General features: G+C 40.9%; 1 protein-coding gene across 1 annotated transcript in view; it reads left to right on the forward strand.

Annotated features, from left to right (window-relative positions):
- LOC115135693 (metabotropic glutamate receptor 4-like) overlaps window positions 1–23,929 on the forward strand; it is a 278,426-nt gene that overhangs the window by 205,138 nt on the left and 49,359 nt on the right. Inside the window, exon 6 of the mRNA XM_029670652.2 lies at window positions 14,147–14,347. Coding sequence (XP_029526512.2) covers window positions 14,147–14,347 — 201 coding nt within the window. The remainder of the gene's footprint in view (window positions 1–14,146; window positions 14,348–23,929) is intronic.

A 23,929-nucleotide genomic window follows, 5' to 3' on the forward strand; every position in this document is an offset into this window, starting at 1 on the left:
GGATTCTCAGACATACATTTTATATGAAGATTTGCCATAGTGTCTGTTAAGGCTCCCTTACAGAATATCTGTCCCTTTTCCGAATTTCTCTGGATTTCCCATTTCTTACAGTGGAGAATTCATCTTGATGAACGAAGCGGCTAACAAGTTTGCACATTGGTCTTCTCTGGCTGTTATTGAGTAATATTCTCTGATGACCTCTCTTTGTAGCCTTCCATGTTGACAATTACCTGCTTCCTCTTTGCCACCATCTCAGGTCTTTTCAGTCTTTTCTTTAGGTTGACCATCTCTTTGGTCCTCTCCAGCAGCTTCTCTTCTGTGTAGCGTAACTTTGACCTCCATTTTTGATGGTGTTTTCTTTCTTCTGTTCCTCTTTTTGGGTGATTCCTTAAGGGTAGATGTCTTCATTGGCCCTGGTGTCTGTAGAGATGTCTCTCTTCTTTTTTGGAGTTGAGTTGATGGCAGGGACATTTACCCGCTGAGGTGAGAAAGTCTGTTCTCCTGGGGAGGCTGTGTCTTCTTGAAGATTTTAAGGACTTCTTTCTTTTGCTTCTTGAACATGTTGAAGTGTATCATCTTCCTCGCCTGATGGTGTCATGTCCAAAACAGCTTTTAGCTGTTTCTTTCATTCGTAATAACTTTTTGAGTTTTCCCGCCACTGTTTTTTCTTCTTTCATGTTGCTTCTTTGTCAGATCTTGATTTTATAATTTTGCCTTCGTTTATGATATCTGGAAATGGAAAGGAAGCATGACATGAAATGAGCATGTCTCAAAACATGGGAAAAATCGTACTGTTATGGACACGTCATCCTTTAGCAGAGACTGAATGGCTTACTGACCATTTGTGTGTGTATCCTATAGAAGGGACTGAAAGGCTTACATACTGTGTGTTTGTGTGTGTCTGTCTGTCTACACATCCTATAGTAGGGACTGAATGGCTTACACATCCTATAGTATAAACTAAATGGCTTACTGAGTGTGTGTGGTGGATGTGTTAGCGTGCATGTGTAAACTTCCTAACACTGTAGGGTATTGACTTCCTATAGAAACTGTGTGAGGGCATATGCGTGCGTCCGTCCGTCCTTCCGTCCGTCCGTCCGTCCGTCAGTCCGTCAGTCCGCCAGTCCGTCAATCTGTCTACATCCTATAGTAGGGACTGAATGGCTTACACTTAGACTGTGTGTGGATATCCTATAGTATAAACTAAATGGCTTACTGAGTGTGTGTGGTGGATGTGTTAGCGTAAATGTGTAGACTTCCTAACACTGTAAGGTATTAACTTCCTATAGAAACTGTGTGAGGGCATAGGCTTCCTATAGACTATATATATGCTAATTACGCTTGCTGTAACCTCTCCAACCCCTAACCTCTCTCCGTCCTTCCTTCTGTACTCTTCCAGCAGTTCTGGGTTGGTGTAAACCTTTTCTCCAAATTTTGTCAGCCTTCGCTAAAGCTTTCTATTTGTCAGTTGCTGACTGTCTGTAATTAAACAGGACATAAAGCAAAATATCAACAGTTAGTAAATGATATGTTAATTAATAGTTCATTATATTTAAAAAATGTAGTTTGTATGATTAAATTCTCATTATCGAAACAGAAGTTCTCTCTACCGCAACTGGCCTTAAATTGCAGCGGTAAGTGAGAATGGTGTTGCGAAGGATGAGCATGTTTCGCTAACAATGGAGAAGACATGATGACTAAGCAAATTTTTACTCAATGTACATAATTAGACATTAATGAAGTATATTTTCATATACATTTTTTAAATCTAATGTTTTTCTATATGTGTATCGGTAATGATAATCAATACCGTTGTTCATGCAGTCTGACAAGAGAATGTTTAACTTTTAACTGGAGAAATATAAATAGATCTGCTCACCTGGTAGCCATCTTGAAGGTACTGGCAGATGTGTGGCTTCATTCAAAATCAAACTTTATTTAGAATTCTCTGTGTGAGTGTAAACAGTCCTTCAAAAATGTTGCGGAGGATGAGAACATCAGTCATGGACACTTCATTTTTCCAATATTTTTTCCTTATTATATTACATGAATATTCAGTTCATATTTTTTCTGTCATTTGAAAACATCTAGTATAAAAACAGAGCTGGACGTGTTGCGGTAATGAGAATTTCAGCAGCACAAAAATAATGAATTCCTATGTTGAAATGACTCTTTGTGCAAGGTAGAGAACACTTATCATTATTATGATATATTACTAAATTACATGTTTTATATTTAAAATCATTACTGCCATGGTATTTTAATGGTTTCATGAGAATGACCCAATATCAGTAGCACTGTCAAAGCTGTACAAACAAAGTTGGCAAACAAGCACACACCGGCCTCGAATAAAGTATTGACAATACCACGTTGGTGAAAATAGACCTAATTATTAGGGTGAGGCACATGAGCTACTAACATCTTACTACACAACATACACTTAGTATTACTTTCTTAGCTACAGTATACATACCTCCCTTGCATATTACATCATTTATGCAGCAGCATACAAGACATTTTTGGACTCACCTTGTGAAGGTGGCGTGGTGGTCCTCTGTGGGCCTTCTCTGGATTTATGGTGGGAACTCAGAAAAAAACACACAGCCACTCCATTGAACAGCAGGCTAACGTTAGTGGTTGTTTTGCAATGCTTTCAGTTAGCTTCTGATTCCTTCCAAACGACTCATCGTTGAATTTGCGATTTCCAACTTGCTGTGTTATCTTTATGGCCGATGAGCACCGATACCGTTTTATCTATAATTTATCTTCATTATTTCTCTTCATATGACAAGGATTAAAAAGGATTTGCCAGTAGATTGTCGAATTGATTCATGATGATGCTAGCTACGAATTTGAAAGCAAGATGTTGATCAGTCCAATCAAAGCTACTGTACATACAGCGGGGCAAAAAAAAGTATTTAGTCAGCCACCAGTTGTGCAAGTTCTCCCACTTAAAAAGATGAGAGAGGCCTGTAAACTTTCATCACAGGTACACTTCCAAATGAGAAAAAAAATCCAGAACATCACATTGTAGGATTTTTAATGAATATATTTGCAAATTATGGTGGAAAATAAGTATTTGGTCAAAAACAAAAGTTTATCTCAATACTTTGTTATATACCCTTTGTTGGCAGTGACAGAGGTCAAAAGTTTTCTGTAAGTCTTCACAAGGTTTTCACACACTGTTGCTGGTATTTTGGCCCATTCCTCCATGCAGATCTCCTCTAGAGCAGTGATGTGTTTTGGGATCATTGTCACGCTGAAAGACCCAGCCACGTTTCATCTTCAATGCCCTTGCTGATGGAAGGAGGTTTTCACTCAAAATCTCACAATACATGGCCCCATTCATTCTTTCCTTTACACGGATCAGTCGTCCTGGTCCCTTTGCAAAAAAACAGCCCCAAAGCATGATGTTTCCACCCCCATGCTTCACAGTAGGTATGGTGTTCTTTGGACGCAACTCAGCATTCTTTGTCCTCCAAACACGACGAGTTGAGTTTTTACCAAAAAGTTATATTTTTGTTTAATCTGACCATATGACATTCTCCCAATCTTCTTCTGGATCATCCAAATGCTTTCTAGCAAACTTCAGACGGGCCTGGACATGTACTGGCTTAAGCAGGGGGACACGTCTGGCACTGCAGGATTTGAGTCGTAGTGTGTGTTACTGATGATAGGCTTTGTTACTTTGGTCCCAGCTCTCTGCAGGTCATTCACTAGGTCCCCCCGTGTGGTTCTGGGATTTTTTTTGTGATCATTTTGACCCCACGGGGTGAGATCTTGCGTGGAGCCCCAGATCGAGGGAGATTATCAGTGGTCTTGTATGTCTTCCATTTCCTAATAATTGCTCCCACAGTTGATTTCTTCAAACCAAGCTGCTTACCTATTGCAGATTCAGTCTTCCCGGCCTGGTGCAGGTCTACAATTTTGTTTCTGGTGTCCTTTGACAGCTCTTTGGTCTTGGCCATAGTGGAGTTTGGAGTGTGACTGTTTGAGGTTGTGGACAGGTGTCTTTTATACTGATAACAAGTTCAAACAGGTGCCATTAATACAGGTAACGAGTGGAGGACAGAGGAGACTCTTAAAGAAGAGTTTCTGAGAGCCAGAAATCTTGCTTGTTTGTAGGTGACCAAATACTTATTTTCCACCATAATTTGCAAATAAATTAATTAAAAATCCTACAATGTGATTTTCTGGATTTTCTTTTCTCATTTTGTCTGTCATAGTTGAAGTGTACCTATGATGAAAATTACAGGCCTCTCTCAACTTTTTAAGTGGGAGAACTTGCACAATTGGTGGCTGACTAAATACTTTTTTGCCCCACTGTATAACGTTATTTGACGTCATTTTATCTGTGGACAATGACATTTATGGCAGGACCAAAGGGATACAATTTTGGATGTCTAACCTTACTAAGGACTTAAACTTGGCAATGACGTACAGTCCCCATGAGTGACAGAACACTGAGCCAATCACAGCGCAATGCTCCTATTTTCTGCTGGCTCGCCCCACCATTGAAGAAAGCATTGAGCTAGGATGAAACACCTGCATTTTGGAGCTGCCCTACTCAAGACAACAGAAAGAGAACATGTGTGTATGCAGATTTATTAACTGAATGATATACAGTTGGGTCAGAAGTTTACATTCACTCAATTAGTATTTGGTAGCATTGCCTTTCAGGTAGCCTTTCACAAGCTTCCCACAAAAGGTTGGGTGAATTTTGGCCCATTCCTCTTGACAGAGCTACTGTAACTGAGTCAGGTTTGTTGGCCTCCTTGCTCGCACACGCTTTTTCAGTTCTGCCCACAAATGTTCTATAGGATTGAGGTCAGGGCTTTTTGATGGCCACTCCAATTCTTTTACTTTGTTGTGCTTAAGCCATTTTGCCACAACTTTGAAAGTAGGTTTGGGGTCATTGTCCATTTGGAAGACCCTTTTGCAACCAAGCGTTAACTTCTTGACTGATGTCTTGAGATGTTGCTTCAATATGTCCACACAATTTTCCTCCCTCATGCTGCCATCTATTTTGTGAAGTGCACCAGTCCCTCCTGCAGCAAAGCATCCCCACAACATGATGCTGCAACCCCCATGCTCACGGTTGGGATGGTGTTCTTCGGCTTGCAAGCCTCCCTCTTTTCCCTTCAAACATAACAATGATCATTATGGATAAACCATTTTTGTTATCCATAATGATTTTTTTGTATTTTTGTTTCATCAGACCAGAGGACATTTCTCCAAAAAGTACGAAATTTGTCCCTATGTGCAGTTGCAAACCTTAGTCTGGCTTTTTATGGTGGTTTTGGAGCAGTGGCTTCTTCCTTGCTGATTATGTTGATATAGGATCTCGTTTTACTCTGGATATAGATACCTTGGTACCTGTTTCCTCCAGCATCTTCACAAGGTCCTTTGCTGTTGTTCTGGGATTGATTTGCATTTTTTGCACCAAAGTACGTTCATCTCTGCGTGGTCCTATGTTATTTACACTTGCGTACTATTGTTTGTACAGATGAACGTGGTACCTTCAGGCATTTGGAAATTGCTCCCAAGGTTGAACCAGACTTGTGGACGTCTACACTTTTTTTCTAAAGTCTTGGCTGATTTATTTTCATTTTCCCATGATGTCAAGCAAAGAGGCATTGAGTTTGAAGGTAGGCCTTGAAATACATCCACAGGTACACCTCCAATTCACTCAAATTATGTAAATTAGCCTATCAGAAGCTTCTAAAGCCATGACATCATTTTCTGGAATTTTCCAAGCTGTTTAAACGCTCAGTCAATTTAGTGTATGTAAACGTCTGACCCACTGGAATTGTGATACAGTGAATTATAAGTGAAATAATCTGTCCGTAAACAATTGTTGGAAAAATTACTTGTGTCATGCACAAAGTAGATATCCTAACTGACTTGCCAAAACTGTAGTTTGTTAACAAGAGGTAGGATGAAGAGTGGTTAAAAAACGAGTTTTAACGACTCCGACCCAAGTGTATGTGAACTTCCGACTTCACCTGTATATATATTTTTACATTGTTTGCAAATTAATATGTGACACGTATTAATGCAAAAAAAATAACATTCAAAACAGGCAAGCCCACATTTGTTAGTTTATATATATCATTATTATTATATATATATATTTTTTTTGCTAGAAATGTCGGTCTCAAGAGTCCCACCTGCCCTGAATGACGGGTCGCCACTGCCCCAAGGGCTCGGTTCTAGGCCGTCTCCTCTTACTTCTCTACACCAAGTCACTCTGCTCCTTCATATCCTCACATGGTCTCTCTTATCATTGCTATGCGGATTACATTGAGCTACTTTTTCAATTTTCCCCTTCTGACACACCCAGGTGGCAACACACATCTCTGCGTGCCTGGCAGACATCTCAGCTCGGTTGTCGGCCCACCACCTCAAGCTAGACTTTGACAAGACTTAACTGCTCTTCCTCTCAGGGAAGGGCTGCCCGCTCCAAGACCTCCATTCCGGTCAACAACTCAACTGTGTCCTCCTCCCAGAGTGCAAATAAACTTTGCGTGACCCTGAACAACATCCTGTCATTCTCTGCAAACATCAAAGCAGTGACTCGCTCCTGCAAGTTCATGCTCTACAACATCCGTAGAGTACAACCTCTCCTCACACAGGAATCGGTGCAGGCCCTAATCCAGGCATTTGTCATCTCCCATCTGGACTACGGTACTTCAACTCTCTGTTGGCTGGGTTCCCCGCTTGTGCTGTCAAACCTCTGCAACTTATCCAGAATACTGCATCCCACCTGGTGTTCAACCTTCCCAAGTTCTCCCATGTCATCCTGATCCTCCGCACACATGGTGCACACATGGTGCTTGCCTACGAGCCAGCAAGGGGAACTGCCCCTCCTTACGTTTAGGCTATGCTTTTGGCGACAGGTAGCCTAGTGGTTAGAGCGTTGGGCCAGTAACTGAAAGGATGCTAGGTTGAATCCCCAAGCTGACAAGGTCGTTCTGCCCCTGAACAAGGCAGTTAACCCACTGTTCCTTGGCCGTCATCGTAAATAAGACGTTTTTCTTAACTGACTTGCCTAGTTAAATGAGGTAAATATATTTATATATGCTAGAGCCATATACCCCAACCCAAGCACTCCATTCTGTCGCATCCGGACACTTGGCCGTCCCACCCCTACTGAAGGTCGGTTCCTGCTCAGCCTAGTCAAAGCTCTTCTCTGTCCTGGCACCCCAGTGATGGACCCAGATTCCCCCTGCCCATCTTCCCGAAAACTTCTGAAACCTTACACGCCCCCCACACACACAAAAAATGTAATAAATAAATTGCACTTGTGTTTACCTACTACCATTAACTTTTCTGATAACTTCTTTATTGGGGAAAACATTTACTTACTACGACTGTGATATGTGGTTGTCTCACCTAGTTAAAAGCGTCTGTTAAATGACTAAAATGTAAACGATAGAATGATCTTTGTACCTATTGCTTGGGGAGTGGGATGCTAAAATTGCAAAATGTGCAAAGGAGAATGCTGTTCAGACAAAGATGAAGCTCTGATGAAGGGCTTTGACATGTGAAGAGGCTGTGGAGTATTTATTTGAGTGACAGTGTGAGTTGAATACAAGGTCACAGCTCTGTTTGCTGAAAATATGGTGCAGTGTTGTTTTTCTAAGGCTGTGTGGAAGTTTGTTGACGTAGCAGAAAGTTATTTTGGCTTTGCAATCCACTCTCCCTTTTGTCTAAGGGAAGGATGCCACTCAGGAAGCACGTTTCAGGGCCACATGCAATTCTCCAGAGTCCCCTAGTGGTGCTGGTGAAGGCTTTGTACCTCCCTTCAAGCAGACCACATGAGGTATGGGTGAGGAATAATCAATGTCCTGAGAGGGCTCTGTGTGTTCACAGTGATCAAAGAGAGAGCGAGTGTGCGAGTGAGTTGGAGACAGAGCGAGACTAGTCTTGTATCTGTGAATGACTGAGACACACAGCTGATATTGATTAAGGTGGAGATGAGCAGGAAGGTAGAATGGGGGCCCAGCTCCTTCTCCTGGGGTTTGGTGATTCCAGCTAATTTATACAGGGGAGAACAGCATGCAGCAGAGCAACACAGACACAATGGCTGAATCTTTTCTCCATGATCATGTCTATTACCATAATGAAAAGAGTTATGGATTTAATGTACCAAACTGATGATATCATAGGAGAGCAAGAATAATCTCATGTGTGTCTAGTGAACAGTTTGAAAAATGTTTTGATCATCCTGTTTCATCCATTTTTTTCAGCTTGGCGATTTTGAGTTGGAAAAGTCAGGACATTATAAATTGGGAATGTTCCATGATGGGGCGTCAACCGAAATGTGCTACATATTCCCTAAGGCACACATAAGGAGATGTTCTCATATGAAGGAATTGATGAAGACAGGCTATGGATGAAGCCCAAGTTCTCTGAACGATGAAGGGAAACATGGTCTGTGGCCAAACCCAAACATGCAGAGTTTAACAGGGTTAGAGCCAACCCAATCTGTTACAAACTCCCTTCTGTGGCACCCTGGTAAAGGGAGACACCCTCGCTGTGCTGCTACTCCTAATCTGAATGGATTTCTCTGAAGCCAGAGAGCCAGCCTCGGGTGTGCGTGGGCGTGCTCTGACTCCCAATGAGATGAGAGAGGCTTTGCTGGGAAAGAGAGGCAATACCAAGTTTGTGTGTGTGGGCCGCCATGCCTCAGCCTCAGAGAGATATATCACTCCCTCTCTCGCTCCCGGGCTGCCCTACAGCCCAACCGTGTCAGCCAAACCGCAACAAATTTTGTCTGTCCAATATGGGTGCCTGTGGCGCTCAATTACCACAGTCGTAACCTGTCTTTTTAATTCATGCATTTCAAAGTTGCATGGACTAATCAGAGATGTTAAATTGCCTTTAGTTTAGGCTGTAGCAGAGATACACTACCATTCAAAGTTTGGGGTCACTTAGAAATGTCCTTGTTTTTGAAAGAAAAGCACATTTTCTGTCTATTAAAATAACATAAAATTGATCAGAAATACAGTGTAGACATTGTTAATGTCGTAAATGACTATTGTAGCTGGAAACAGCAGTCTTTTAAGATGGAATATCTACATAGGTGTACAGAGGCCCATTATCAGCAGCCATCACTCCTGTGTTCCAATGGCACGTTGTGTCAGCTAATACAAGTTTAGCTTTTTAAAAGGGTAATTGATCATTAAAAAAACTTTTGCAATTATGTTAGCACAGCTGAAAACTGTTGTTCTGATTAAATAAGCAATACAACTGGCCTTCTTTAGACTAGTTAAGCATCTGGAGTTTCAGCATTTGTGGGTTCGATTACAGGCTCAAAATGGTGAGAAACAAATAACTTATGAAACGCGTCTATTCTTGTTCTGAGCAATGAAGGCTATTCCATGTGAGAAATTGCCAAGAAACTGAAGATCTCGTACAACGCTGTGTACTACTCCCTTCACTGAACAGCGCAAACTGGCTCTAACCAGAATAGAAAGAGTAGTGGGAAGCACCTGAGCACAACTGAGCAAGAGGACAAGTACATTAGAGTGTCTAGTTTGAATGCAAAACAATTTATAACATTTTTGACATTCGTTTTTCTGGATTTTTTTGTTGTTATTCTATCTCACTGTTCAAATAAATCTACAATTAAAATTATAGATTGATCATTTCTTTGTCAGTGGGCAAACATACAAAATCAGCATGGGATCAAATACTTTTTTCCCCCTCACTGTAACTATTCACCCCCCCAAAGTCAAAACTTTGTAGAGCCACCTTTTTCAGCATCTACAGCTGCAAGTCTCTTGGGGTGTGTCTCTATAATCTTGGCACATCTATCCACTGGGGTTTTTGCCCATTCTTCAAGGCAAAACTGCTCCAGCTCCTTCAAGTTTGATGGGTTCCGCTGGTGGACAGCAATCTTTATGTCATACTACAGATTCTCAATTTGATTGAGGTCTGGGCATTGAATAGGCCATTCTAAGACATTTAAATGTTTCCCCTTAATCCAGTCGATGGTTGCTTTAGCAGTATGCTTAGGGTCATTGTCCTGCTGGAAGGTGAACCTCCGTCCCAGTCTCAAATCTCTGGAAGACTGAAACAGGTTTCCCTCAAGAATTTCCCTGTATTTAGCGCCATCCGTCATTCCTTCAATTCTGACCATCCCTGCCAATGAAAAAGATCCCAGCAGGATGATGCTTCCCCCACCATGCTTCACTGTTGGGATGGTGTTCTTGGGGTGTTGGGTTTGTGCCAGACATAGCATTTTCCTTGATGGCCAAAAAGCTCAATTTTAGTCTAATCTGACCAGAGTACCTTCTTCCATATGTTTGGGGAGTCGACCCACATGCCTTTTGGCGAACACCAAACGTGTTTGCTTATTTTTTTCTTTAAACAACATATTTGTCTGGCCACTCTTCTATAAAGCCCAGCTCTGTGGAGTGTACAGCTTAAAGTGGTCCTATGGACAGATACTCTAATCTCTGCTGCGGAGCTTTGCAACTCCTTCAGGCTTATCTTTGGGTGTGCGGCCCTCTCTTGGCAGGTTTGTTGTGGTGCCATATTCTTTCCATTTTTAAAAATATTGGATTTAATGGTTCTCCGTGGGATGTTCAAAGTTTCTGATCTTTTTTTATAACCCAACCTTGATATGTACTTCTCCACAACTTTGTCGCTATTCTGTTTGGAGAGCTCCTTGGTCTTCATTGTGCTGCTTGCTTGGGGGTGCCCCTTGCTTAGTGGTGTTGCAGACTATGGGGCCTTTCAAAACTGGTGTATATATATACTGAGATCATGTGACACTTAGATTGCACACAGGTGGACTTTATTTAACTAATTATGCGACTTCTGAAGGTAATTGGTTGAACCAGATCTTATTTAGGGGCTTCATAGCAAAGGGGGTGAAAACATATGCACGCACCACTTTTCTGTTTAAAAAAAATATATATAATATATATGACTTCACCAATTTGGACTATTTTGTGTATGTCCATTACATGATATCCAAATAAAAATATATTTCAATTACATGTTGTAATGCAACAAAATAGGAAAAACGCCAATGGGGGTGAATACTTTTGCAAGGCACTGTAGAACAAATGTTCCTTATGCAGCATTTACGTACATTATATGCCGCTTATGCAAAGCATTACTTGTTTCTTAAACAGCATATTACTTATACTTCGCTTATGAGAAATAAGACTTATATGTTGTATATTTGACAACTTATTTATGATTCATATATAACATATATATCAACCAACATATCACTGGACATCAACGTCACTGGACATCGACAAACAGAACGTTTTAGTAAAAATGGTTTCAGTTTACTAATGTGATTTCTCTGAGAAGAAGACCTTACACTCCTCATATTGGAATCGTTTGGCTCCTCTGCAGTGGTCTAACTAAACATTTATCTTCTAGCTAATTGTGAGAGGCAGTCAGTGCATGAAGGCCTAGACGCTAAACTAATGGAGAGTAATGCATTTTGCTCGATGCCTTCTGGCCCTCTGCCACGACTTCCATTAAAAGGTCTTACTCTTTTTAAGTGGGTCAAACAGAACTGGCTTAGCTGCGTACTGTACTTTGCTGACTTACTTTACACTGAGTTCGTAACATTTCAGATTGACAAGGAACTGGTATTGTGACTGTGGACCTGGCATTGTGAGAGTATACAGTGTCCAGTTGGTGGTGATTAAATAGACATGGGTTGTGTCCCAAATAGCACCCTAATCCCTATGTAGTGCTTTACATTTAACCAGGGCTCTGGTAAAACTTAATGCACTATATAGGGAATAGGGTGCCATTTGAGAAATAGGCATAGAGTAACTTCCAAACATTACCTTCTTTCTATTCTTCTCATCAGCTCTCTTCATATCGGAGTAACCATAGGTCATACAGCTCACAAAACCAATGACAGTCTTAAGTATCGGGGTCCCGAGTGGCTCAGCGGTCTAATGCAATGCATATCAGTCCCTTAGAATATGTTCATAAAAACCTCTTAGGGATCCCCTACTGCTAGAATCCCGTTAACGGGATCGATTTGACAACATCCGGTAAATTGCAGAGCGCGAAATTCAAAAATACTACATTCGTAATATTAAACATTCATGACGATACAAGTGTCTTACATCATTTAAAAGATAAACCTCTTGTTAATCCAGCCTCTTTGTCAGATTTCAAAAAGGCTTTACGGCGAAAGTATACCATGCGATTATCTGAGGACAGCGCCCCGCATACAAAAGCATGTAAAACATTTTCCAACCTAACAGAAGCATCACGAAAGTCAGAAATAGCGATAAAATAAATTGCTTACCTTTGAAGATCTTCATCTTTTTGCAATCCCAAAGGTCTCTGTTACACAATGAATGGTCGTTCTGTTCGATAACGTCCTTCTTCATATCCCAAAAATGTATGTTTATTTGGCGCGTTTGATTCCAACTCACCCAACATGCCTACAAAGGATCTAATAAGTTACCTCTAAACTTGGTCCAAACATTTCAAACAATGTTTCTAATCCAACCTCAGGTACCCTAAAATGTAAATAATCTATCAAATTTAAGATGGAATAAACTGTTTCCAATACCGGAGAAAAACAACGAGGAGCGCGCTCTCATTCACGTGCACCAAAAGACTAGAGTCCACCTGAGTGACACTTAGAAAGAATACGACTACTTCTTAATAAAAAAAAAATTAAAAAACATTGAACAATTTCTAAAGACTGTTGACATCTAGCGGAAGCCATTAGGAACTGCAAATCAGTTCGCCTCCCAAATCAGTTCTGTTATACTCACAGACATATGCATATGCATATCCTAGCTTCTGGGCCTGAGTACCAGGCAGTTTACTTTGGGCACCTCAGTCGTCCAAACTTCAGAATACTCCCCCCTAGCCTTAAGAAGTTTTTAACCGACTTGCCTGGTAAAATAAAAAGTAGATAATTGTAAGACTTTTCCCCCACAAACTAAGGTTCCACCCCTTTTTTTAAATGTTTGCCTAAAATGACATACACAAATCTAACTACCTTTAGCTCAGAACCTGAAGCAAGGATATGCATATTCTTAATACCATTTGAAAGGAAACACTTTGAGGTTTGTGGAAATGTGAAAGGAATGTAGGAGAATATAACACATTAGATCTGGTAAAAGATAACAACAAAAAAAATGTTTTTTTTGTACCATCATCTTTGAAATGCAAGAGAAAGGCCATAATGAATTTATCTAGCCCAGGCAGAATTTAGACTTTGGCGTCTAGATTGCAGCACTGTAGGTGCAAAGTTTTAGAGTGATCCAATGAACTATTGCACATCTGTTCAAAATGTTGTATCAAGACTGCCCAAATGTGCCTAATTTGTTGATTCATACATTTTCAATTGTGTACTCTACTCAAACAATAGCATGGTATTCTTCCACTGTTATAGCTACTGTAAATTGGACAGTGCAGTTAGATTAACAAGAACGTAAGCTTTATGCCCATGTCAGATATGTCTATGTCCTGGTATTTTTTTTTGTTTATTACAACCTCATGCTAATCACATTAGCCTACGTTATCTCAACCGATAGGACACCGATCCTGAAGAAGTTTTTAAAGTGGACTCTTATGTTTGATATGGCACCGCAGCTGATGGAGTAAGAATCTGAAATTATTTAGTGCCAGATTGATGAGCATTGCAAATACACATTTTAAAGATCAAATTCAATATGGGTGCAATGATTGCCTCGTAGCAGTCACACTAGTGTGGCCTTGAATTAACACTTGCTTGACAAGGCTATCAATGGAGAAATTGAGTACCAGCAAAAGGATGTTATTTCCTTTCTTGATTTGTAACTCCAAAAATCATCACAGCATGGAGGCTAATCGCTACCTGCGTGTAATAATCACCCACTGTTAGGATCAACACAATAGAAATTCGATACACACATACAATGTAATTTGACATAATATTCAAAGACATGTAGGTCTGTCTACCTGATACTGCATTGCTGTATTATTTCTCATTTTATTTTTTTGAACATAATGTGAACTATCACATGTAATACTCTTCATATGATTCGGATCCACTTTTCTATGAAGCAAAAGATGATACTGGGGTTGGTAACCAATGCTATAACGTATTGCATTTCTCAGATACCTAACTTGGTTCTCTCTCTCTGCTCTACAGATCAGGAGCGGATAGGGAAGGACTCCAACTACGAACAAGAGGGGAAGGTGCAGTTTGTGATCGATGCAGTCTATTCCATGGCCCACGCGCTGCACAACATGCACAGGGAGCTCTGTCCAGGGAAGGTGGGCCTTTGCTCTAGGATGGATCCCATCAACGGCACTCTGCTGCTCAAACACATCCGGATGCTTAACTTTGCAGGTCAGTCACTTTCTTGGTGCACACACCCACATCCACAGGCTCGTATGTACTGTATGTACACACACGCAAATAGGACATCCAGACATTTTTATTTATTTTATTTCGCCTTTATTTAACCAGGTAGGCAAGTTGAGAAGTTCTCATTTACAATTGCGACCTGGCCAAGATAAAGCAAAGCAGTTCGACACATACAACAACACATGGAGTAAAACAAGCATACAGTCAATAATACAGTAGAAAAATAAGTTTATATACAATGTGAGCAAGTGAGGTGAGATAAGGAAGTAAATAAAAATATAAGTAAAACAAGTAAGTAAAACGAACCGGAAGGAATCCTCAACTTTGGCGATGTCATTTACAAAATAGCCTCCAATACCCTACTCAACAAATTGGATGCAGTCTATCACAGTGCAATCCGTTTTGTCACCAAAGCCCCATATACTACCCACCATTGCAACCTGTACGCTCTCGTTGGCTGGCCCTCGCTTCATACTCGTCGCTAAACCCACTGGCTCCATATCATCTACAAGACCCTGCTAGGTAAAGTCCCCCCTTATCTCAGCTCACTGGTCACCATAGCATCTCCCACCTGTAGCACACGCTCCAGCAGGTATATCTCTCTAGTCACCCCCAAAACCAATTCTTTCTTTGGCCGCCTCTCCTTCCAGTTCTCTGCCGCCAATGACTGGAACAAACTACAAAAATCTCTGGAACTGGAAACACTTATCTCCCTCACTAGCTTTAAGCATCAACTGTCAAAGCAGCTCACAGATTACTGCACCTGTACATAGCCCACCTATAATTTAGCCAAAACAACTACCTTTTTCCCTACTGTATTTAATTTATTTATTTATTTTGCTCCTTTGCACCCCATTATTTTTATTTCTACTTTGCACATTCTTCCATTGCAAATCTACCATTCCAGTGTTTTACTTGCTATATTGTATTTCCTTTGCCACCATGGCCTTTTTTTTGCCTTTACCTCCCTTCTCACCTCATTTGCTCACATCGTATATAGACTTGTTTATACTGTATTATTGACTGTATGTTTGTTTTACTCCATTGTGTAACTCTGTGTCGTTGTATCTGTCGAACTGCTTTGCTTTATCTTGGCCAGGTCGCAATTGTAAATGAGAACTTGTTCTCAACTTGCCTACCTGGTTAAATAAAGGTGAAATAAATAAAAAAATAAGGGTGCCTGTGTTTACAGCTTTGGGGTGGTACCTGGTAGGTTCATTGATAATTTGTGTGAGATTGAGGGCATCAAGCTTAGATTGTAGGGTGGCTGGGGTGTTAAGCATGTTCCAGTTTAGGTTGCCTAGTAGCACAAGCTCTGAAGATAGATGGGGGGCAATCAGTTTACATATGGTGTCCAGAGCACAGCTGGGGGCGGAAGGCGGTCTATAGCGGGCGGAAACGGTGAGAGACTTGTTATTAGAGAGGTTGATTTTTAAAAGTAGAAGTTCAAATTGTTTGGGTACAGACCTGGATAGTAAGCCTGCAGAGGTATGTCCATCTTTGCAGTAGATTGCAACACTGCCCCCTTTGGCCATTCTATCTTGTCTGAAAATGTTGTAGTTAGGGATGAAAATTTCAGAATTGTTGGTAATCTTCCTAAACCAGGATTCAGACACGGCTAGAACATCCGGGTTGGCAGAGTGTGCTAAAGCAGTGCATAAAACAAACTTAGGGAGGAGGCTTCTAATGTTAACATGCATGAAACCAAGGCTATTACGGTTACAGAAGTCATTAAAAGAGAGCGCCTGGGGAATAGGAGGGGATTCACCTCTACATCACCAGAGGAACAGAGGAGGAGTGGGATAAGAGTACGGATAAAAGCTATGAGAATTGGTCATCTAGAAAGTCTGGAACCGAGAGTAAAAGGTGTTTTCTGGGGGCGATTAAAATAGCTTCAAGGTATAATGTACAGACAAAGGTATGGTAGGATGTGAATACAGTGGAGGTAAACCTAGGTATTGAGTGATGGTGAGAGAGATATTGTCTCTAGAAACATCATTGAAACCAGGTGATGTCATCGCATGTGTGGGTGGTGGAACTGAAAGGTTGGATAAGGTATAGTGAGCAGGGCTCTACAGTGAAATAAGCCAATAAACACTAACCAGAACAGCAATGGACAAGGCATATTGACATTAAGGAGAGACATGCTTAGTCGAGTGAACATAAGGGTCCAGTGAGTAGTGAGGTTGGTTGGGGTTACGGCAATTCAGACAGCTAGCCGGGCCATCGGTAGCAAGCTAGCATAGGATGGAGGTCTGTTTTTAGCCACCTCGTGCGTTTCCATCGGTAGATTAGTGGGGTTCCGTGTGGTAGAGGGGATCAATTCAATTGGCAAAATAGATATAGTTATAGTGACCCAAGAACAATTGGACATGTATGCACAAACACAAGCATACACTATGTAAAGCAATAATTTCCTCACTATTTCATCAGATTGTGGTATTTTTCTATGATTATTTCATAAAGTGAGATTATTTACATGATGTGAAATATTTACCCTAGGTTGAAGACATATATCTAAACAGAGAGGAGGCGAGGAAGAGACTAAAAACCTCACATAAAAACACTGTTTTCTGATTCCTTCCAAGTAACAAAATGTCAAGAGAGGGCCTCTTGAACAAATAGAGGAAATATCTTTCTAGGTATTACAGAGATTAGTTTCAAATCGATTAAATGGAGAGAAGAAAATGCTGCTCTCTGGAGAGCACAGAAAAGCCCTTGAAGGGGGGCAGCCCCTTGAAATACATAATCCTAGTGAAACGTATTTAATAAATGTTTGGCAAAAAACACTTATGGGGGCTGTTTATTACATTTATTACAAAAGACCCCATTGTACTGTATATGTGAGAAGCATGTATCACCTAAGGGGAGATAAATCAAAACAGCAACTGCATGTGTTTGCTAGACTTATTTGAAGACACCATCTAGGGAAACGACACTAACTACACTAACAACTAGACCAATCTGGATGTAGATGCTGTGCCACCAAGTGGGTTGCTTCTGGGTTACACGCAACGTCATCATCTTGCATCATCAGCAGCACACATCAGTATGTTTAACATGGCCTCGTACAACCAACAACCTGGGCGATGGGGATTGCACACTGGGGGGCAATTTCAAAAACCAATATTTATCTTCTTCTCATCAGATAAGTATTTACAACCAAAACACACAACAACAAAAAAACATTTTGTCTGTTTGTTGACTTTGTGTTCGGTTTTCGGTGGGTTTCCGTTGAAATGTAATTATTACCCAGTCTGAGTTTTAACCGTAGAGCTTTCATACAGGGTGTAATGTGTCACTCCTTTTAAACAATGTCATGTTTTAAGCATCCAGGATCAAGTACAAATGACAAAAAGGTCAATCGACAACAGCCTCCCAAGCAAAGCATTGTGGTAATGTAATTACTCATAGTGTGGCGGCCATATCTCTGGCGGGCCGACAATCATCAACAATCTTATCTTGGAATATCGGTGGACTTCCACTCTGGACTATCTATATACAGTTCAAGTCGGAAGTTTACATACACCTTAGACAAATACATTTAAACTCAGTTTTTAACAATTCCTGACATTTAATCCTAATAAATACTCCCTGTTTTAGGTCAGTTAGGATTGCCACTTTATTTTAAGAATGTGAAATGTCAGAATAATAGCAGAGAGAATGATTTATTTCAGATTTTATTTCTTTCATCACATTCCCAGTGGGTCAGAAGTTTGCATGAACTCAATTAGTATTTGGTAGCATTGCCTTTCAATTGTTTAACTTGGGTCAAACGTTTCAGGTAGCCTTCCACAAGCTTCCCACAATAAGTTGGGTGAATTTTGGCCCATTCCTCCTGACAGAGCTGGTGTAACTGAGTCAGGTTTGTAGGCCTCCTTGCTCGCACACGCTTTTTCAGTTCTGCGCACACATTTTCTATGGGATTTTGGTCAGGGCTTTGTGATGGCCACTCCAATACCTTGACTTTGTTGTCCTTAAGCCATTTTGCCACAACTTTGGAAGTATGCTTGGGGTCATTGTCCATTTGGAAGACCCATTTGCGACCAAGCATTAACTTCCTGACTGATGTCTTGAGATGTTGCTTCAATATAACCACATCATTTTCATCCCTCATACTGCCATCTATTTTGTGAAGTTACTAGTCCAACATTCTAACTACTAGGGTAACTGCCGCCTGTCAATTAGCCTATCAGAAGCTTCTAAAGCCATGACATACTTTTCTGGAATTTTCCAAGCTGTTTAAAGGCACATTCAACTTAGTGTATGCACATTTCTGACCCACTGGAATTGTGATACAGTGAATTATAAGTGAAATAATCTGTCTGTAAACAATTGTTGGAATAATTACTTGTGTCATGCACGAAGTAGATGTCCTAACCGACTTGCCAAAATTATAGTTTGTTTAACAATACATTTGTGGAGTGGTTGGAAAACGAGTTTTAATGACTCCAACCTATGTGTTTGTAAACTTACGACTTCAACTGTATCTCAACACACACAGTAGGAGAGAGAACTCCTCTTTTTTTCAAGTGTGAGGATGCTTATCCTTCTGTCATTTCAATAAGTATGTACTAAGTAGGTTCTTTGATGTCTTGCTGTTATTATCTTTCTAGAAACACCACTTATCAAATGTCTCATTTTGGCTCACTCAGCAGCCAAGGCAGAGGAATCATAGTTTCCAACCTCACTCTAGCCCCTGGTCCCAACCCCTCCTAGCACCTCCTCCCATCTTGTGCCTATCTCTCCCTTTTCATGCTCTAAAGACTAGCTTGACATTTCAATGGGCTGCGATTGAATGAAGATTTCTATCACTGTTCTGCATCTGAGAAACATTTGTTGTATGTTTTTTATTTATTATTTGTACCTCTTATTTGTACCTGCAGACAGAATGCAGTGGCCTTTTCGACTGTCAGTCTCCACAGACACTGCAGTAATGACTATGGAACAATGACAAAGCACTGTGTGCTTCTTTTTCCATCTTCTCAGTGAAGTGCACAAAAACATATTAGGTTGTTTGTTTTACCCATTTGCTGGGTCACTTCGTTGGGTTGTTTCTTTAAAAACTGCTGGGTTATTGGTGCTGGGTTATTGAGATCAGAGGACTGGAGGCATAGTAGGGTGCAGCTTTCAGACAGTTGTTTTTAGCCACCCATGAGAGTAAATGCCATTCCTGTTCATCTGTTCTGTTATCACATGTTAAGGTTGAACATTTTTGTATCTTCAATAACACTTACAAAAGTGTATTAGTTCCATAAAAGACCATGTAAATCTCATTGTTGGGATGGTGGTATACCTTATTATAATAAATAAACAATGCTATATAAGTTGCATTTGCAGTATACAAACTTAACATCATGGACAGCAATGGCATTTGTGCTCATGGGTGGCCAATAAGATCTAGCTGAAAGACATGCCCCTACGAAGCCAGACCTCTTGAAAATAACCTAAGTATTATATTAAAAAAGACCCAGGTTCTAAATCAACCGAGCATTAGATTAAGAAATACCCAACTGATGGTTAAATTAGCCCATGTTTGGGTAATCCCAACAACCCAATGTGTTATTCACACAACCCAAATGGCTGGGTCAAAATAACCCAACGTGTTCTGTCCATTATTTAACCAGGTTTTTGTTTTTTCTTTTGACTTAAGACAAGAGGTGTGGGGAGTTCATTACTAATTAGTGATCTTAATTCATCAATCAAATACAAAAGGAGGAGTGAAAACCCACTTCCACTCGGTCCTCTGTGGAATGAGTTTGACAAACTTAGAACCAATGCCAATATGGGGCACTTTCCTCTTTAGATTTTATGTTAAATTAATTACTAAACTTCTTTTTAAGCCCATGTTTCATCATTATTAATTAAAAAGATCTGTCAGCGGTATTTTGCGGAGTAAGCACACTGACTGGATCAGGCTCCTATGTCCCTAGTAAGTTGTCCCTTCAAAGGTGCACCACAGAGCAAAGATATGCAAGGCAGGACCTGCAAATAGTACCACCAGTGGAGAACGAGTGTGTCGAGTGACGCACACAGCATTTGATTTGATTTGAGCTTCCAGTGATGGGCAGGACTCACATGAGGTATGTTTGTGAATTAATTTGATCAAGCTTTGTAGCCGATGAGTCCTTTTTCTCTGTAATAATTGCCACCTAGCAATTTATGAAGTTGGCTTTAGCTAACCATCTCTCAACCTCATAACTAGCTCCAAAGCCATTTAAGGCTATCAATCAAGTTAGAGTTCCTTGTCTAACTATCATAGCTGGCATGCCTGCTGGCAAGGTTTCTAGACTTTAGGAGCCAACTCAAATTGATTGCTCTAATACTTATGATACTTTATACCACAGCATTGTTGAATACTCGTTTCTGATTGGCTAGAAGACACAGTCAGTGTTGTTGAGTGTCCTGATGAGAAGACAAACTAATATAGCTATGCCAGGCAAAATTATACATAAATCAGGTCATTGTTATGGATGTATTCATATGAATGTCAATAGAAAATTGCTACTTGCTGTTATTTTGGCTGCAGAGGTTTTGACTGTTAGCCTCAGCTATCTGGCTAGCTAGCAAGCAAGGGATAAGAACGATGCCAGCGAGCATGGCAACGGAACATAAAGAACGAATGAGTCCATGAATATCAAACTAATCGAATGAGTGAGTTTAAATACATTTTTACAGGGACAGTGCACATTAATCCATGTTGCAGCAAGTGCCGGTTTTAGAGCCGGTTTCAACCGCATCAATGGGCAGGTTAATAAAAACAACTAAAATAACAATACAGACCAAGAATGATCAGTCAGCACATGCAGAGCAACATAGGACAAGCAACACGTAGCACACAGACGGAGCAATAGCACAAAAAGCAACCTAACAAAATACATAAAAGCAACAAACAGAATTTCCACACCTCAAACTGCAGACAATGGATAACATGGAAAGTGGCAATACACATCTATGGATTATTTTCACAAGTCTGATTGTCCTTTTTCAATGTCTATATGTTTTTTGTGAAGGTGTGATAGCTGGTGCAGTTGTGCATGTCTGATGGCAGTGTGTTCCAGACATGGGAAGCTCTCACAGAGAAAGCAGATTGACTAGAGGTGTTTTTCCTTAAGGCAGAATCACCTCTCATGGCAGACCTTGTGGATCTGCTGCTATTGGTTTGGGTTTTCTGTTTGACAAAAGTACTAAGTGGAGGGTAAGATAGGCCATTTAGGATCTTAAATACAAGATATGCGTCGGTCTATTGCATAAGATTCTCCCAACGCAGGAGCTCATGCTTGAGGATGTAACAGTGATGAGGGCTATTGGGCCCAAGCACATAGAGAGCCTGTTTGTAGACATACTGAATGGGTTTTAATGGTATACAGCAAGCTTGGGACCAACTAGTCAAGCAGTATGTTGTGGGTGAGTATCATAGCATTTAAGTACAGTTTTGCTGTCTGTGTTGTCAAACAGTTCAGAATGTTTTGGAAATGAGCTAGTGTCACGAACCGGCTCGAAGACCGTAACAAAAAAAGAAGACAACGTAGAGATCAAGGAATAGCAAAAAATATTTATTAACTGAAGTAACCTGAATACAATTAACAATGGTGTCAGTAGTCAGTAGTGTAAGTGAGTAGTTGCATGCATAGATGTGATAATGGGGGGGGGGGGGGGGGTGTTGAATGGTGCTAAAGCAAACAAACAAAACGGCCACAAAATGCCACAACCAAAATCCAACAGTGTGTCTGCATGGAGAGAATCTCCATGAAATGGGGGAAAGGTGTATTTATCCCGGGACACACCCGGGCCCAGGTGTGTCCCATTTCGCTGACAACCCTCCCTGCTCCGCCCAACAACATCCTATTAAGGAAAACAAGAGCAAAGAGAAAGAATTTGGCAGACAGAGTAGGTTGTCACATTAGGTTGAATTTGATTATTTTATAGGTACCTTTTTCACCTGCTTTTTAAAAAGAGAGGTTGGAATCAAGTCTGATGCCAAGGAACTTAAAAACGGATACAACTGGAGCGATTGGGTTGTACGGACCATCAGCGTTTATCCCTTACATGTGGCAGTTCTACTAAACTAAGGCATAAAAGTGCATCATTAATTAAAATGACAATGGAACATGTTAAGAGGAATGCTTAGATTATAATGGATCTAGATTGCAATAAAAATCTGTTTCAGGTGATTTAAAAGTGATACATTTCCTAGGGCGGCCAGCCCCGATCCGGACCCGGCCTCTCTCCCCTGTCCAGCCTCACGTATTTTGTATCCTTACGCATTTTGTACCCTCTCGAAAATAATAGGTGTGACACCCCTTCAGAAGTCAGATTTGCTAGTTTTTCACAAGAACTTGAAGATCTAGCCTTCACGTCAGCCAATGACTTTACACTAAAAGTGTGATGATATTCAGTTCCCTAGTTTGGTTTCATGGAGCGTTTGTGAGAATTTTACAAAATAAGTTCTCCTTTCACAACACCTGAAAATAACTGTTCCAAAATGCAATTTGCGATACGCACATTCTACATGACGTTAGCAAGCTAGCTTGTTTACAACGGGCTAAAGTTTCCATGCGACTGTCGCTGCTGCATTACAATACCTAGTACTCTGGTCCTAAAATGTATATCCGCTACTCACACAGGTCTAGGATTCAATTCAGCCAGGGTTAATTTGCGTAGAGCTCCAAGACAGGATTGTGTCAAGGCACAGATCTGGCGAAGGGTTCGAACACATTTCTGCAGCATTGAAGGTCCCCAAGAACACAGTTGCCTCCATCATTCTTAAATTAAAGAACTTTTGAACCACAAAGACTCTTCCTAGAGCTGCTCGTCAGAGAGGTGACCAAAAACCCGATGGTCAATCTGACAGAGCTCTAGAGCTCATCTGTGGAGATGGGAAAACCTGTCATGTATTGTCATGTTATGTCTTGTTCCTGTTCTTTCTCTTCACTTCGTTTCCCCCTGCTGGTCGTATTTGGTTACCTTCTCCCCTTTCCTTCCCCCAGCTGTTCCTCATCTCCTCTAACTACCTCGTTTACTCTCTCCCACCTGTTCCCTTTTTTCCCTCTGATTAGGTTTCTATTTCTCTCTCTGTTTCTGCTTCTGTCTTTGTCAGATTCTCGTTTGCTTCACCCTTGTCCCGTCCTGTCGTAATCTGCCTCTTCATCAGATGCTACGTGTGATCAGGTACCTCTGTCCTCTACAACCCGCGCCTACCCGGAGAGACCAGCAGTCTGTTGCCGCTAACCCTGCTATTCTCCTCTGCTGCTAGAAGGGGACTCTCCTGTAAAGATCAGAGGACTTTATGATTTATTTGTCGCCCTCTCTGCGGGTTGTCTATTTTGTCAACCAATACATCTGAAGAGGATTTATGTCTTCCCTGTGTTTGGACATTAAAAGACTCTGTTTCTGTTAAACCGCTTTTGGGTCCTCACTCACCTGCATAACAAAACCTTCCAGAAGGACAACCATCTCTGCAACACCACCAATCAGGCCTTTATGGTAGAGTGGCCAGACTGAGGCCACTCCACAGTAAAAGGCACATGACAGCCTGCTTGGCGTTTGCCAAAAGGCACCTAA

This window comes from Oncorhynchus nerka, linkage group LG2 (genome assembly GCF_034236695.1).
Source record: "Oncorhynchus nerka isolate Pitt River linkage group LG2, Oner_Uvic_2.0, whole genome shotgun sequence".
Lineage (NCBI taxonomy): Eukaryota > Metazoa > Chordata > Actinopteri > Salmoniformes > Salmonidae > Oncorhynchus > Oncorhynchus nerka.